A 17984-nucleotide genomic window follows, 5' to 3' on the forward strand; every position below is an offset into this window, starting at 1 on the left:
ATATATATATATATACATATATATATATATATACATACAGTGGGGCAAAAAAGTATTTAGCCAGCCACCGATTGTGCAAGTTCCCCCACTTAAAATGATGACAGAGGTCAGTAATTTGCACCAGAGGTACACTTCAACTGTGAGAGACAGAATGTGAAAAAAAAATCCATGAATCCACATGGTAGGATTTGTAAAGAATTTATTTGTAAATTAGGGTGGAAAATAAGTATTTGGTCACCTCAAACAAGGAAAATCTCTGGCTCTCACAGACCTGTAACGTCTTCTGTAAGAAGCTTTTCTGTCCCCCACTCGTTACCTGTATGAATGGCACCTGTTTGAACTCATCATCTGTATAAAAGACACCTGTCCACAGCCTCAAACAGTCAGACTCCAAACTCCGCCATGGCCAAGACCAAAGAGCTTTCGAAGGACACCAGGAAAAGTATTGTAGACCTGCACCAGACTGGGAAGAGTGAATCTACAATAGGCAAGCAGCTTGGTGTGAAAAAATCAACTGTGGGAGCAATCATCAGAAAATGGAAGACATACAAGACCACTGATAATCTCCCTCGATCTGGGGCTCCACGCAAGATCTCATCCCGTGGGGTCAAAATGATCATGAGAACGGTGAGCAAAGATCCCAGAACCACACGGGGGGACCTGGTGAATGACCTGCAGAGAGCTGGGACCAAAGTAACAAAGGTCACCATCAGTAACACACTACAACGGCAGGGAATCAAATCCCGCAGTGCCAGACGTGTTCCGCTGCTGAAGCCAGTGCATGTCCAGGCCCGTCTGAAGTTTGCCAGAGAGCACATGGATGATACAGCAGAGGATTGGGAGAATGTCATGTGGTCAGATGAAACCAAAGTAGAACTTTTTGGTATAAACTCAACTCGTCGTGTTTGGAGGAAGAAGAATACTGAGTTGCATCCCAAGAACACCATACCTACTGTGAAGCATGGGGGTGGAAACATCATGCTATGGGGCTGTTTTTCTGCCAAGGGGACAGGACGACTGATCCGTGTTAAGGACAGAATGAATGGGGCCATGTATCGTGAGATTTTGAGCCAAAACCTCCTTCCATCAGTGAGAACTTTGAAGATGAAACGAGGCTGGGTCTTCCAACATGACAATGATCCAAAACACACCGCCCGGGCAACAAAGGAGTGGCTCCGTAAGAAGCATTTGAAAGTCCTGGAGTGGCCTAGCCAGTCTCCAGACCTCAACCCCATAGAAAATCTGTGGCGGGAGTTGAAAGTCCGTGTTGCTCGGCGACAGCCCCAAAACATCACTGCTCTCGAGAAGATCTGCATGGAGGAATGGGCCAAAATACCAGCTACTGTGTGTGCAAACCTGGTAAAGACCTATAGTAAACGTTTAACCTCTGTTATTGCCAACAAAGGTTATGTTACAAAGTATTGAGTTGTATTTTTGTTATTGACCAAATACTTATTTTCCACCCTGATTTACGAATAAATTCTTTACAAATCCTACCATGTGGATTCATGGATTTTTTTTTCACATTCTGTCTCTCACAGTTGAAGTGTACCTCTGGTGCAAATTACTGACCTCTGTCATCATTTTAGGTGGGGGAACTTGCACAATCGTTGGCTGACTAAATACTTTTTTGCCCCACTGTGTGTATATATATATATATATATATATGTATATGTATGTGTATGTATATATATATATATATATATATATATATATATATATATATATATATATATATATATGTATCCAGTACAACCTGGAAGTCCCGAGGTCAAAATGGGAGATGCCCCCAAGGGTGGTGGAGAATGACCGAGCTAAGATCCTGTGGGACTTCCAGATACAGACGGACAAAATGGTGGTGGCTAACCAACCGGACATAGTGGTGGTAGACAAACAGAAGAAGACGGCCGTAGTGATCAATGTAGCGGTTCCGAATGACAGCAATATCAGGAAGAAGGAACATGAGAAGCTGGAGAAATACCAAGGGCTCAGAGAAGAGCTCGAGAGGATGTGGAGGGTGAAGGTAACGGTGGTCCCCGTGGTAATCGGAGCACTAGGTGCGGTGACTCCCAAGCTAGGCGAGTGGCTCCAGCAGATCCCGGGAAAAACATCGGAGATCTCTGTCCAGAAGAGCGCAGTCCTGGGAACAGCTAAGATACTGCGCAGGACCCTCAAGCTCCCAGGCCTCTGGTAGAGGACCCGAGCTTGAAGGATAAACCGCCCGCAGGGGCGTGCTGGGTGTTTTATATATATATATGTATGTATGTATGTATATATATATATATATATATATATATATATATATATATATATATATATATATGTATGTGTATATATATATATATATATATGTATATGTATATATGTATGTATATATATATATATATATATATATGTATGTATATATATATATATATATATATATATATATATATATATATATATATATATATGTATATGTATATATGTATGTATATGTTAGGAACACGAGAAGCTGGAAGGAACACGAGAAGCTGGAGAAATACCAAGGGCTCAGAGAAGAGCTCGAGAGGATGTGGAGGGTGAAGGTAACGGTGGTCCCCGTGGTAATCGGAGCACTAGGTGCGGTGACTCCCAAGCTAGGCGAGTGGCTCCAGCAGATCCCGGGAAAAACATCGGAGATCTCTGTCCAGAAGAGCGCAGTCCTGGGAACAGCTAAGATACTGCGCAGGACCCTCAAGCTCCCAGGCCTCTGGTAGAGGACCCGAGCTTGAAGGATAAACCGCCCGCAGGGGCGTGCTGGGTGTTTTATATATATATATGTATGTATGTATGTATATATATATATATATATATATATATATATATATATATATATATATGTATGTGTATATATATATATATATATATGTATATGTATATATGTATGTATATATATATATATATATATATGTATGTATATATATATATATATATATATATATATATATATATATATATATATATATATATATGTATATGTATATATGTATGTATATGTTAGGAACACGAGAAGCTGGAAGGAACACGAGAAGCTGGAGAAATACCAAGGGCTCAGAGAAGAGCTCGAGAGGATGTGGAGGGTGAAGGTAACGGTGGTCCCCGTGGTAATCGGAGCACTAGGTGCGGTGACTCCCAAGCTAGGCGAGTGGCTCCAGCAGATCCCGGGAAAAACATCGGAGATCTCTGTCCAGAAGAGCACAGTCCTGGGAACAGCTAAGATACTGCGCAGGACCCTCAAGCTCCCAGGCCTCTGGTAGAGGACCCGAGCTTGAAGGATAAACCGCCCGCAGGGGCGTGCTGGGTGTTTTATACACATACATATTAGGGGTGAAACGTTACTCGTATCGATATTGAACCGTTCGATGCAGTGCTTTCGGTTCGGTACGCATGTGTATCGAACAATACAAAATTTTTAATTCATTTTATCAACTTTTCTGGCGTTTGGAATTATTTTGGTTTTCATGTGACGTATGACCCTGAAGGTAAGCGAGTCATGGACTAAAGTAAAACAGTATGTTGGATGTGCCATGCAATGCTCAATTACATGGGTGGGAACTAGTGTGTTAGCGCAATTTGCTCGTTAACGTGTTGGCCGTCCAGCCCATGCACGGGGCGATCCGCGGTAGCTCGTTAACGGAGATTTAACGTGTTGTGGCGTTAAGGTCATTTCAGATTTACGCTGACAGCACCAGTGGGAACACAACGAATATGACTGCACATTTATGCCGGCATCATCCTAGTGCAAAGACAAGTGGAACAACAAGCATGCTACTAACTTTACCCGAGTCATTTAGACCGCTGTTAGCACATGATTCTCCTTATGCTGCTGAGAATATAGCTCAGAAGAAGCGCATAGTATAGCTTTTATTTTGGAAAGAGGCATTTCTCTGTAATAAACTCTCTTTTCCAAAGATCAGTGATTTCTCGATCAGATAGATTTATTATTTTATCGCTTTGTTGTTTCAGCAACATTAAATTTAAAAACTGTACGTTTGAGTTAAAATATATATTTATAATTTTAATAAATGACAAATTAAAAAAGCATGAACATTTTTTGTATCGAAAATATGTATAAAAAATATCGAACCGTGAATTTTGTGTATCGTCTGCACCCCTAATATATACATATATATATGTGTGTGTGTGTGTGTGTGTGTGTGTGTGTGTGTGTGTGTGTGTGTGTGTGTGTGTGCGTGTGGAGGGACAGAGAGAGGAAGAAAAATGGCCAAGTCCCTTTAACTGCCAGCTTGGAGACTGAAAAATGATCCCCTCAGCTGACTGGCTGATAAGAACAGAAACTGCAAGGGGAGGTCACCTTCAGATAAACTAACCTCTGCTGAATCATTTATCACAGAATATGATGGATGGAAAACTGAGACCTGGACATCAGAAATCACGGCACGCGACTAGGAAAACTAATGAGTGCTCTAACCCTGTTGGAGCTCCCTGCCAAAACCAAACAAACAGCCTGCAGTCAGAAAAGTGAGATGACTGAGCAAATTGAGGTAAAGTGAGTTGATGTAGAATCTGATTACTCCCAGTGAGGAATTAATTTGTGGATCAGTTATTAGCCCAGAGGGACGTGGAATGAAGAATAACTTGAATAAATATGAATTAACTTCTGGAACTGAAACCAAATGAACAAGGATGCTTTACTATTCAGACAAATGGTATTGGAAGCTGTTTGTGTTTAATGTTCACTAAAGGAAAAAAAATATTCCAAAGCCTGGTTTTCTGGATAAGAGGGTGCAGGATGGAAATGTGTGCACAAGACAGACTGCTGGGTTTTCTTTGGTGTGAAGGCATGAGGTATAAATTTCATTGTTATGGTTTATTCGTTCTTCTACTTTTATTATTCTGCATACTTAGAGTTTTAGGGAAGGTTCAGGTTAGCATAATATAAACAGTGAAGCTGGAGGATGAACGCTAACTTTTTTCCCACTTGATAAAAGTTAACGTGAGGGTTCCTGATGGTTAGGGACAAATGCAATCGCATGGCAGGATGCTGTAAACGGACCAAACATCAGTCAGGAGAACAACTGAGATAATCCATCCACAATACGAGGTTAGTGATTCATATACTGCTGCATGGGCTGGGCTGTAGTCAGTGTTGCCAACTCCTCAGTAAGGACAATCGCTATTGGTTGTCCTAAAAGTCGCTAGAAGTCGCTAAATGACGTCATCGCCTAATTTGCATAATTGGTCATGCTAATCTAATTGTAACCTATGTTGTTGGAGAGAGCAATAACATTGTGGAAGAGACATAAAGGGAGTAAAAAACGTCCTAAATGCATTTAGAGTTTATTTAGAACTACAAATTAAATTTCTTTTAGCAATTATTGTTTTTTTAATGTCACAATTCCAACCCTGCTCCTTTACCCGGGCTTGGACCGGCAAAAGTGACCCGAAATAGGCGCTCTGGTGAAGTTACTTTGTGTGTGTGTTTATAAGTAGTTTTAAACCTTGTGATCCACAAAACAGCATAAGAGTAAAAGAGTAAAAGAAGAACTGACTGCGTTACAGCACCCGCTGCTTGTTGAGAGTTATGCGATACGCGCTTTCACGTCTTTTTTTAGCGACTTTTTTTAGGAAAAAAGTCGCTAAGGGGTCTGAAAACTCGCTAAATATAGCGACAAAGTCGCTAAATTGGCAACACTGGCTGTAGCTACATCGTAAGGTTTTAAAAACTGAGCCTTAGAATAAATAGCGGTAATACAAACCGAGAGAGAGACAGTGATCACTGACTGTTTTTAGGGGCCTGGAAGCAGGACTCGTCACGTCATCACTTAAAGACTGGATTATGGAATTTATTTATGGGCATTTCCAAAAGTGTTAAATGGTAAAATTCAATGTGTGGTTAAAAAAAAAACATAAGATGGAAAACTCCTGCATTTGAAAACAATACACTGTACTGTATTTTTACAGATTTGTTTTGTTTTGTTTTACTCTAATGGTTACATGTTCCTGGTTAGGAAAACTTGTTGTATTTTTCTCCAAGTGATTCGGTTGGCTTATAAGTTCACCCTGTCATTCACTTATTTGCACTGGAAATCATACTGAGAAAACTGCTCAAAAGGCTGATACCATGAAGTAAGTTCCTACTGCTATTTTCTAGGATTACATTTTTGTGGATACCTTCCTGTTGGAATACTTAGCATACTGTAGGTGATTTTCATTAGAGATTTCTCTTTATCTGCTTCAACTTTCATTTTTGTCAGTGAAGAAGTGTATAGGGTTCACTAGAGTTTTCGGGAGGTCTCTGTGGATCATTTTAGCCCTGAGCACTAGCCGCTGATGCTAGGGAAATCTTAATTACCATGCAGCAAGATTCAGCATTCAGACCGTCCTTTTTCTCTCTCACACACACACATGGGGACACACTTTTCAGAGCTGCTGCCTCTGTCTCTGCTTCCTTCTCCAACGGTGGATTTTGGAGGTAGTGATATACCAGCAGGACACACCACGGTGCGTCCCACAGGCACAAAATGTTCTAGAAACTTCCACCGTCTCTCATCGTGGCTTCATTTACTAGAATGTACCGGTGTTCAGCTGCTAAAATAGGAACTACATAAACAGCATCCTTTTGGAGAGCTAAACTGTCACTTTAAAAAAAGTGTACAAAGATGTGTGAATACAGAATTCTGAGTATTACCATTAGAACTTTATGCTAGAATGTTGATATTGATTTGTGGATTTAAAAGAAGTATAACCGGAATGATTACTGGGCCATCTCTGTCTGTCTGTTTGTCTGCAGCTAAAGTTGATAATAATAAGATGTGGTTTGTGGAAATGAAGTGTGTTATTGCTATGAAAAAGCTGCAGTAACAGTATTATGAGGGAGGTTCTATCAGTTTTTAAATATATGGTGTTGGGGGTCTCCTACAGAGCAACAGCATTTGATTGATTACTAACATTTCCATAAAATTTCTCATGTCCAAAGACATTCATAAACGGAGCCAACGGCCAGTTGAACTGATTCCTCTCTCACCTTGAATAATTTTTTCCAAATCTTTCTCTCGGACTCATCTCCAGACTGCCTCTTGGAGTTCATCATCTATGACAGCTGTAATCTGTTTCTTTTTTAGTTCATTTGCATTTGCTTCATGGTTTATCTGTATTTAAAGATGTCAAGAAAAGATTTGAACCAATTTCTGAAGAAAATAGTTTTCAGGGCAATTAACTCACAATAAGCTGATGTCAGAATACCAGCTAGCCTTGCAAAATTAAGGCTACAAATACCTCTTAATGCATCAGAGATTTTGACCATAATTAGACTGGAATTCCATTTAGTAACAACAACTGACTAAGCAGTTACCTAGTCTCCAAATATGGTAACCAGTGTGCATAAATTCCACCTACTAAATGTTAAACACGTGCAACAGCTGCCACAGTAGACAGAGATGGTAGAAATCTGAAAGTAATTTGATACTAGGCTGGTCATTAGCTAGACATTAACTAAAGGAGAGAGAGGGAGAGCTTAACCCTCTAAAATCTGAAAACAGAACAGCAGCTGTTGAACTGAACGCCATCATCTTTGGATCAAAGCACAGTGGTAAGTCGCACAATGATGCCTCTTGTTTCCTTCTTTCTACTGAGAGCGAAGGGCTCAAACCCTCACATCAACACACTGCCTCAAATAATGACAGCAAAATTGAAGGGCTGGCAGTGAATGAGAGAAAAGCACACATGGCGTAAACAGACTTTAAAGGCAGGCATTGATGGGCTGTGACATAACTGGACACTGAAACCAGATGAATCTTTTTTTAAGGTTCCTTTTTATTTCAGGACACAGTGATCCATGCTTTTTAAAGGAAACTGAAGAAAGTGTTCCAGGTTTCACATGCTAACACTTTTGGTGTATGTTTGCCAAGCTAGTGTTTTCAAACCGCAACATAGTCTCTATAATTTCTTTAATTATATTTTTTTCCATTGTTTGCCTGTAAAAACTAACCGTAGATTGCTCCCACACTGCTTGAGACACAACAACAACATAAAGTTACATAGTTACATATTATTTAAAAAATCTACAAAAAAGAAGGATGTGAAACATCTTTCACAACAACAACATATTTCGCAACAAGAAAGACTGGTGTGATCAAGCACAGACCAAAGATTCTGGAACCATCAGCTGTGGAATCACAAATACCTGCAAAAAAAGAGGGAAAAGACAGAAAAACCATCAAACGTGAGAGAGAAGACAATTATTGGCATATAAAGACCGAAAGAGAAGAGGTGCTCAGTGCATCATGGAAAGTTGCTTGGCACCCTGACAACAGCATAACTAAGGGATGCTTCAAAGACACCTGATAGTCCTCCATTATCTGTACCACTAGCAAAAAAATTTATTAACAAGAAAAGTTTGAAGTCTAATCTTGAAATGTAGAGACAGTGTCTACCTCATAAACTTGAATCTGGCTTACAAGAGAGGGACCTGATCACTGATCTCTGGATAGTATGAGGTCTTTAAGGTGTGGAAGAGCTTTGTCATTAAGAATCAGAATCAGAAAGGGTTTTATTGCCAAATGTTGAGCGGGTTTACAACATTAGGAAATTGCTGCGGTGCTTCAGTGCAAACATACTGTTATAAATACTGTTATAAATACTGTTATTAAGGGCTCATTATGTGAGGAAAATCATTGTTAATTCTGTATCAGAGGCAGCCAGTGAAGAGTAGCTAATATAGACGAAGAACTATAATTTCTCTCTCTAAGTACTTTCACTGCAGCATTTTTAGATCAACAATGGGCTTTCTGGAGACTTTTCTAAAAATGTGGATATTCACTAATTACAACCCTATTTAGTATGAACTACTTTTTTATCATTGCTGTAGACATGATGTTCCTAAATCTGACAATACAGTGCATGCAAGCAAAGACAGACTAAGATACTTGTTTTATGTGTGAGTTAAGAAAGAAATCCTAATCAAAAAATAATTCCAAGGTTTCTCACAGCAGTACTAAAATCAAAAATCCATTTTTAAAGTGTGTTTTGGAGCTTTTAGGGGGAAGTTCCATAGCTTCAGAAGTAGAAAATCCTGGGTCATCAAAGCCTTTATGTTTTTAAGCCATCCCAGTTATTTGCATCACCTAGCAACATAGATAAATAAACTTGGTTATCATCTGCATAGCAGTGGAGGACTGTAACATATGAAAAGTATCAGTCCTAAAACATGTCCATGTGGAACTCCGCAGGTAACCTTTGTGTCTGAGGAAGACACATCATTCAACAAACTGAAATCTATCACATAAATATGACTTTAGCCTCTAATCTCACTGATTTTTTGCATCTTTCGCAAAATGTTGGTTTCAAACACAGTTGTGAGATTTGATAGAAGAGAGAAACTTAAATTAAGTAAGGCATTTGGAGACACTTGTGCTTTTTGTACACTTTTTCATGTACTTTAAATCCTGGCTGAAATTAATTAACCAAAATTCATTTTTAAGGATTTTGCAAATATTTAAGAGGTTCGTTGCAGTTAAATGTAAAGTTTGCTATATGCAGCATATCAACAATATTGGATCAATGGTAAAACATCCTTGAGCAGTCCAGTTAGGGTGGGTTTAGACCAGCGGTCCCCAACCCCCGGGCCTCGTACCGGTCCGTGAGTCGTTTGGTACCAGGCCGCGAGAGTTGAGGCTCAGGCGTGAAATGTTTCGTTTTCAGGGTTTTTATCGGTTTTCAGCGTTATTTTGTTATCGTTTTTATCGTTAACTCGGTTTTCCTGGGTCTTTTCACGTGTGTTATGAATAAATCTTCTTTTTTCGGTACCGGTACTAGTTTTATTTTGTTGTATTTATCCGTGACACCTTAAAGGCCGGTCCGTGAAAATATTGTCGGGCATAAACCGGTCCGTGGCGCAAAAAAGGTTGGAGACCGCTGGTCTAAGCAATCGGCTTGAGTAATGGGCAGAACAATTACATTAACTTCCACTAGAGGGGAGTACAACTACCTGCTCTAATTAAATTGGTTGCCGACTGCCAGTAAAACAGAAGAACATGAAGAAGAAATTATATAATAGTCATGCTGTGAGTGAGACGACGCAGCACGTAATAGCAATAAATAAATATTTGAAAATAAAAATAGTGAGTCTGACCTGGGTCCTTGAGAAAATTCCGACCCAGACGAAGGCCCTAGCATTAGTAGTGGTCAGAAGAAAGCAAAAAAAGGGTAGATTGGGGACAAACTTGTTAGTCCAATAATCACACAACTGCTATGTTAACTCCAACTTGAATGGTTGCCTTCTTTCGTTCCTCCACACAAGAAAAAACTGACACTCCAAAAAACTCCTACTTCCCTTTCCCGCCTGCGCGTAGCCATGCCCCCCCTTCACTGGACACTTGCGCAGTGGGACAGATACATCTAAAGAAACTGAACCAATTCTGCTATACATGGTGCGCGGGGAAAAATTATCAATATGCTTTTTGTGACATTTTTGTTTGGTAGTATGTTGTGTTATTTTTCTAACGTGAAATATGTACCGTGGCTCCAAAAGATTGGGAAACACTGGTTTAAACTACAGAACCCAACACTGCCACCTTCAGAGCGATTGGCGCAGCATCTGTGAAAGTGACACTGCTGGTAGTTCTCTTTTCAATGATAGAAATGTAAGGAGACAGACGCTATGTTCACACTGCAGTCGAAAGCGCATCAAATCCGATTTTTTTTTTTGACCCTATGCGACCCATATCCGACCATGGTATGACAGTGTGAACGGAACAAATCCGATATTTTCAAATCTGATCTGGGTCACTTTCGTATGTGGTACTGAATCCAATACATATCCGATGTTTTAGAATGCGACTGCTGTTTGATGGTCACGTCGCATTAAATCCGTCTTGTACGTCACTGACACAAGACAGACGCCAATTATCAGCGCCGCAGAAGCACCCGAGAAGACATCGCGAACGCTTCCGGCCATCCAGTGTAGATGTTAGTGAAACTGTTGGGAACAACGTTGGAGAAACGTGAACATTTTATTTGTACTGTATAATCTGCAGATTCTGACAGAAATCTGCAACTATCCTTTGAAGCAGCGCTCCTCTAAAACAGCAATAAGGATAATTATTAGGTTATCTACATTATTATGTAAATAACAAAATAACTTAAAGCAAAATTGGGAAACGTAAAGTCCGAAGTCTTTATATTAAGTGCCATCAGTCAAACAATATTATTTGCTCTGGGTCTAAACAGAGCGCGTTGTGGGTGACGTCTTCTTTTGCGCATGCGGCCGCTTCGAGGGTTCACACTAGAGCGCGTTTGCTGTCCCATTTTATTTGTAGTGTGAACGAGCAGACAAAAAAATCAGATTTGATCAAAAAATTGGAATTGAGCATTAACACCTGCAGTGTGAACGTAGCCAAAATAACCTGTCCTGACCCTCTCTGCGTTCAGGTGTCCAGCCATCCATCCTCCGTGCAGCTGCTGTCCATCCTTCAGGCCTTGTTGCTGGTGGGTCCGGACAGAGCTGAGGTCTGGTGTGCTCTGGAGCTGCTGATAGATCGAGCCACCCTGCTGGCTCAGGATGGTAAGTATGAGGGTGCATCCAACATCAGATCACTGGGTCCAGCTCTGATTCCGCCTCTTTGTAGAAGTGTCCTCTCTATATAAAAGATGACCCCTGTAAAGAGTCCCTTAAGGTTCAGATGCAGGCCCTGTTTTATGTCAGTTTGTATAAATGACAGCAGGCAGAGTATGATCAAAGCTGAGGGCATTTCACAGGATCAGGGGAAGGTGAATTCATCGGCTCTGTTTTTCTTGATCGCAGCTGAGGTAGACTCTGCAGATCACCTGCTGGAGAAGCTCCTCCCCCGAAAGACTTACTCAGCCAATCTTACCATCGACAGGGCGGTCCAGACTAGACTACCAGACAGTCCTCCCAGCCAATCAGAGGCACTCACCAAAGATGCTCCGACAGCCCCCACTGCAGCAGCACTGCCTCCGGCTCTTCCCACTTCCTATGCCCCCCTCTTCCTCCTCCCTTACCCGGTGCTATGACTCTTCCCCTTCCACCCCCTCCACTGCCGCCCACACCCTTGCCTGGTGCTATGGCTCCTCTCCCTCCACCCCCTCCACCCCCACCCTTACCTGGTGCTATGGCTCCTCCCCCTCCACCCCCACCTTTACCCGGTGCTGGACCTCCACTCCCCCCCTCTCCTCCAGGTGACATCAGAGCTGAGACAGTTCAAAGTCTGGGCAGGTTATATAGCAGCTCCGCTCCTAATTCAAGCCACACCCCCTGCCCAACACTGCGGATGAAGAAGCTGAACTGGCAGAAACTTCCATCCAGACTGGTGTCAGGTGAGGCCTGGTATTGGCCCAGGTCAGGTGCAGGATTCATCCAAGCTGACGTCACTCTGTGTCCACAGGCCACGAGTCTCTGTGGACGTCAACATCTTTGGACTCCATGGAGCCAGATTACTGCAGCATCGAGCACCTCTTCAGTCTCCCTCCGACTGAGACCAAGACCAGAACCAGAACCAAGTCAAAGACGGAGCCCAAAGAGGTGCCGCAGCTTTCTCTGTCTTCACCTTACAGGTGTGGCGTTACACGTTTTACCTTTTTCACATCCACATGTTCAATTCTGTCCACAGGTGTCCTTCATCGACGCCAAGAAGAGCCTTAACCTCAACATCTTCCTCAAGCACTTCAAATGGTGACTGTTCTTTTTCTGAGTCTTGCAGCCAATAAAAACACCTGTGATACACCATCCCTGTATCACCTGACCTGTCTCACCTGCAGTTCCCACGAGGACTTTGTGGATCTCATCCGAAGAGGAGACCGATCAAAGTTTGATGTTGAGGCCCTGAAACAGTTCATCAAACTCCTCCCAGAGAAACATGAGGTCACCTGCGCTTCACCTGTTCTCCACCTGTCTCTCACCTGCCCCTCACCTGTGCTTCAGTTGTCCTTCACCTGTACTTGACCTGTATCTCATCTTTCCCTCCTCAGGTAGGGAACCTGAAGTCTCATCTGGCAGAGCAGGACAAGTTGGCATCAGCAGATCAGTTTTACCTGCAGCTCATTGATCTGCTCAGGTGTGAGGACAGCGCCAGCTGCAGCACACATCAAGCACAGATAAATTAAGCACAGCTCACCACAGGTCCACTCACTCGCAGTGTGTGTGTGTGTGTGTGTGTGTGTGTGTGTGTTGCAGTTACTCTCTGAGGATTGAGTGTATGTTGCTGTGTGAGGAGAGCAGCTGTGTGTTGGAGACTATGAGGCTCAGACCTGAGCTGCTGGACCGCGCCTGCCAGAGTGTGTATATACATGACAAACACACAGCAGCTACACAACAAACACGCTGGCTGCACACGCACGTTTGGCTGCTGTGGTGGTGTTCTTGTTTCTGTTTGTGTGTGTTGTTTTGTGTGCAGGTGTGAAGGAGAGCGCTCGGCTGCCAGTCTTCTGTAAACTAATCCTGAGTGTCGGAAACTTTCTCAACTATGTGAGAATCTTTTTTTTACTCCTTGTAATCTGATTACTTTGTGTGGCATGCTCAGTGACGGTCCTAAAGCAGTTCTCTTCCCGAAGACTCAAACCACACAAACAAACTCTTCCATCTATATGAATGAGCGATATTTTTTTTTATTAAAAATTTGAACATAATTCAACACAAACTCTTGTGAAGGACACAAAGTCAAAGACTTCCAAGCAGAGCGCATCGGCCAGCACAACACAGAGTTTGGGTCCTTTACGCTAAGCGAGACAGGTGGAGAACAAGCTAGCGGTCAGTGTGCCGCATCCTATGCGAAAGGGCCTTAAGTTCTTGGCTAGTTTAGCATCAACATGCTGTCTGTGCAGATGTTAGCAGTATAATGCAGCTGTTTATGTCCTGGATGCTGGTTCCACTGCACCATGATGCTTGTCCTTTCGTGCAAGAAAAATAAGTCATGTCCGTGTCTCTGCTGTGGAGTGGGCCTCTAGCAACTGCTGGACTTCACCTCAGCTAACTGGAGCCTCTGATGAAGTTTTTATGAAGTTATCTAAGCAGTAATATCACAGCTGTGAGGTTGATTGCACTAACAGTTCATCCGAGGATTGTTTTGTTTTGTTTTTTTGTTTTTATTTGTTTGCACATTCAGGCAGGTGTGACTCAGCACCAACTATTAGCTCAGCACAAATCTACCAACAGACTGTCTACCAAGACAGTTCATTTAGTTGCCAAATCATAAATCAGTCTGTTATTTAGCTGAAATAAAATGTAAAGGCTGGTAGTCTGATTTAGTCATGTGATGTATGGTCCATCAGGGAACTCACACAGGGAATGCTGAAGGCTTTAAGATCAGCACTCTGCTCAAACTGACCGAAACCAAAGCCAACAAGTCGAGAGTCACGCTGCTGCACCACATCCTGCAGGTAATGCTGGGAATACTACGAATACTGGGGAATACTGCAGTATTCTCATAATAATTCAGTTGCTGCTGTTTGTGACCCTTAGGAGGCTGAAGAGAATCACCCCGACCTGCTCAACCTGCCCGATGACCTGGAGATCTGTGCAAAGGCTGCTGGGTAAACACATATAGGAGTTCAGTCACGTACAGACTGCTGGGTGGAGTCTGTGACGTGGTAGCTCAGGTGTTTCGCCTGCAGCGGTGTTAAATGTTGCCCTCTGACTCCACCTGCAGGCTCAGCTTGGACTCTATTCAGTCTGAAACAAACACTCTAAACAAACGGCTGAAAAACTCAGAGAGGAGCGTTTCCTCCTCATCTGACGACATGAAGGAGCAGTACCTGTCCACCATACAGGTGAGTCACTCAGGATGAGGCTGTCACCTTTACGGGCAGATAAATCCAGTCTGTACACTCACTGACACCGTTTTAGTGGGACAGACCTGCTGTTCCAGGTGAACTTACCTGTTGTTCTTATGTGGTGTTACCAGGAGAGCCTGCAGGCTGTTGAGCAGCTGCAACTCCTGCTGTCATCTGTGGAGGAGCAGAGGAAGCACCTGTCCGCCTACCTCTGTGAGGACAGCAGCAGCTTCTCCCTCGAAGAGCTCTTCAGCACCATCAAGGCATTCAGAGACCTCTTCCTTCGAACCCTCAAGGTCAGCGCCAATCGCAGTGCGGCTCAGTCTGCAGGACTCATACCCTGCCACACGTTTGCATGTGTCATTTAAACTATGTCTCAGCCAGCCAATCGGCTCTGACTTTAACCGTGACAAAGTGTGGTAGCTGCCACACATTAGTCCTGTTTCCCTGTAAATGTTAAGCTCCGCCCTCTCTGGGGGGCCGGTTAGCCTGCTGAAGTTTGAACTGTGTGTTCCTTTTATTCTTCGATCAGGAGAACGAAGGTCACAGGGAGCAGGAGAAGAGGAGGAAGAGGTTGGAGGAAGGGAGGAAACTGAGAGAAGAAGCCCCCACCAGAAAGATCAGTAAGTCAGACACCATTATTTCACCTTATATCCTCCCTCCTTAAATGGAGAGACAGGTGTGGCAGGTGAAGGACAGGTCAAGTACAAGTGGAGAACAGGTGAGACATGTGAAGGGCCGGTGACGGACAGGTCGAGAATCAATAGCTGACATCAGCAACATCGTCGACAACCTGCTGGCCGAGATCAGGAAGGGCTGCAGGCTGAGGAAGACAAGGCCACGGGCAGAGCCGGACGGTGGGGTCGAAGGTGAGAGCCCGGCAGGACTTCTGCAGACTTTCTTGTCACTACTGCTCGTTTGATCAAGTTCTCCTTTTCAGGTCACCCCGGGGTCACGCAGATGTCACCGGCCCAAGACAAGCCAGATTTTCCCGAGAAGCCTCGGGAGGAGGTCCGGACTCCCACACATCCACCTGCTGGAACCAGACCAGAACCGGAGCCAGCAGAGCCAGACAGAGCTGCCTCAGAGCTCCAGGCCCTCGGTGAACGCCCCGCAGCTGAGGTCCAGGGTCGAGTCTGAAGTGGACACCAGACCGGCGCAGCAGGAAGTCCAGCACACAGCTGGTCAGCAGGATGTGACCCAGGTCAACAGGAGCAAAGATCCTAACCCGGAAGATTCTGCTCCCCAGAACGCATCAAACACCTTAGACACCAGCCCAGCAGGTAGAGTGAGGCGCTGTGCTCTCTGCTTCAGGCTTTGAGCACGCTCAGTGCTGCTGTTTGTTTCTGAAACATGGAAATTTTAATGCTTCCTGTCCCACAGCCCACCCACACAGATCAAGTTGTGTTCAGTGTTTGCAGCAGAGTGACGGAGACTCGGCCGCAGATTACAGTTGAGTGGAGTCGAGATTGCCATACCATGGTGATGTAGCCGGGTCAGTCTGGCTGTTGTGATGTAGCTCTGAGTCTATGAGGTCACTTCCTGTTCCTGAACATTAGTGTTTCCTGTGACATGGTGAGCTGAGGCTCAGGCTGTAAGGTCTCATCAAGACGATGATAGAACATCCTTTAGTGTTGATGATGAAATAAGCTTTATATCTAGAAACCGACCAATCGTATCCTCTCTTTGATCTCCAGAAGGCAGTGGTCACACAGGAAGAAAGCGTTTGAAGAAAAAGAAAAAATGCATCCTTCAGTGAGGTGAGCTCACCTGCAGCTGTGCATAAATCCACGTCAGCGGCGATTCACTGCTGTCCTTCACTCTAAAGCATTTCATTGGTCGAAATGTTTTTATGTTGTGGGATTTAAGGTCTTTTTTTAAATATCATTTATTATTTTATTCTTCTATGGTTCCAGGTACATGGGTCAGGACTTGTTTCTGTGGCGACAGGACTGGACCTGCAGGAGAACAAAGTGTTTAAAAGGGAAACACAATCATAAAGAACGAGGAAGCAACAAGGATTCTGGGCGGAGCTTCCTGTGACTGACTGATCTAACCCTCGCTCACCTCTCAGTGGCGCCGAAGTAACTGCGTCCATTTGTGATGTCAGCAAGGTTTCTGTGTGCACTTCCTGTCAGGTCGAGGCGCTGCACTGTCTCTGAGCTCAGGTGGTCTGATGTGGGTGGGGCTCAGAAAGCACAGCAAATAAACTCTTTCCAGGTTAATGCCACCTGCCTGCTCACCTGGTTTCTTGCAAAAGACCTTTTAGATTAAAAGCCTCGCATTGTTCCCGTGCAGGTGTTCAGGTTTTAGACTTTTCTGTTCTTATTGTTGATTAAAGTTCGCTGAGACTTTTACTGTTAGAATAAATGTTGTTCTAGCTCTTTGATGAGTCCTGTTTTTTGTTTGTTTTTCTGTCCGAACGGGACAGAAAAACAATCAGAATTGTCTGAGGGCCAGGAAAGATGCCCAACGGGTTTATTTCTTCAAGTGGAGAAAACGTGTCAATGTGATATTGGTCCACTTGATTGATCTTTATCATTATTATTATTATTTATTTATTTTAAGTTATTAAAAATTGGACAGACAATTAGACAGAAAAGGGGGAAAGAAAAACAGAGGGGATCGGGGGACAGTAAGAGAAGACACTGAGAAAATCCATTGGGTCACCTGTTAACAGAAGAAAAAAGAAAACAAACAACAAGAGAACAACACAAAACAGAGGTCAAAGCAACAACCTATCTACGTGTAAGTAACAGTAAATACTAAATATTGAATGTTGAGCAGCACGCAAGATCAACAGCGCACGATATGCTTTAAGGTAGCAGCCAAGGAAGATATAGTTTGTGTCTGTGAGCACCCATGTGTACAACCCCCAGACCCAGGAGATGTTACCCTTTTCCCTGGGGTGGAGGCAAGCAGCCCGCAGCCACAGGGAGGCCAAGCGTCCTGATGGTGTACAGAGAACAGGGGTTGTGAAGACCCCATACCTCACTCCGCTTGCTCATATGTCGTGTTGCTGCGTGCTCTTCTAAGCGAGCAGCTCCTGTGCTCACCTGACGGTCACCTGCACCAAGGAGCTGCTGTGATTGACGGAGCAGCAGCTCTCCGAGAACCAACATGTTGGACTTTCAGTTCCAGGTTTTGAGCCACAAAGTACTCATTGCCATATGCAGTAATCTGATTGGTCAAATCTGAGCCTGTTTAGAAAAAAT

At 43.4% G+C, this 17984-nt stretch overlaps 1 protein-coding gene across 1 annotated transcript; it reads left to right on the plus strand.

The window, feature by feature from the left end:
• The first annotated feature begins 3454 nt into the window (after nucleotides 1–3454).
• On the plus strand, nucleotides 3455–16460 carry LOC309693065 (inverted formin-2-like). The gene is made up of 17 exons (XM_082512041.1): nucleotides 3455–3503; nucleotides 4376–4526; nucleotides 11413–11545; nucleotides 11786–11979; nucleotides 12012–12318; nucleotides 12387–12523; nucleotides 12612–12673; nucleotides 12760–12862; nucleotides 12970–13055; nucleotides 13175–13275; nucleotides 13395–13465; nucleotides 14269–14376; nucleotides 14459–14529; nucleotides 14646–14766; nucleotides 14901–15065; nucleotides 15302–15392; nucleotides 15710–16460. Exons 2-17 carry the CDS (start codon nucleotides 4440–4442, stop codon nucleotides 15907–15909), a joined length of 2037 nt encoding a protein of 678 aa, XP_082368167.1. The 5' UTR covers nucleotides 3455–3503; nucleotides 4376–4439; the 3' UTR covers nucleotides 15910–16460.
• Nucleotides 16461–17984: the final 1524 nt, after the last annotated feature.

This window comes from Aulonocara stuartgranti (genome assembly GCF_965226115.1).
Source record: "Aulonocara stuartgranti genome assembly, chromosome: 17".
Classification (NCBI taxonomy): Eukaryota; Metazoa; Chordata; class Actinopteri; order Cichliformes; family Cichlidae; genus Aulonocara; species Aulonocara stuartgranti.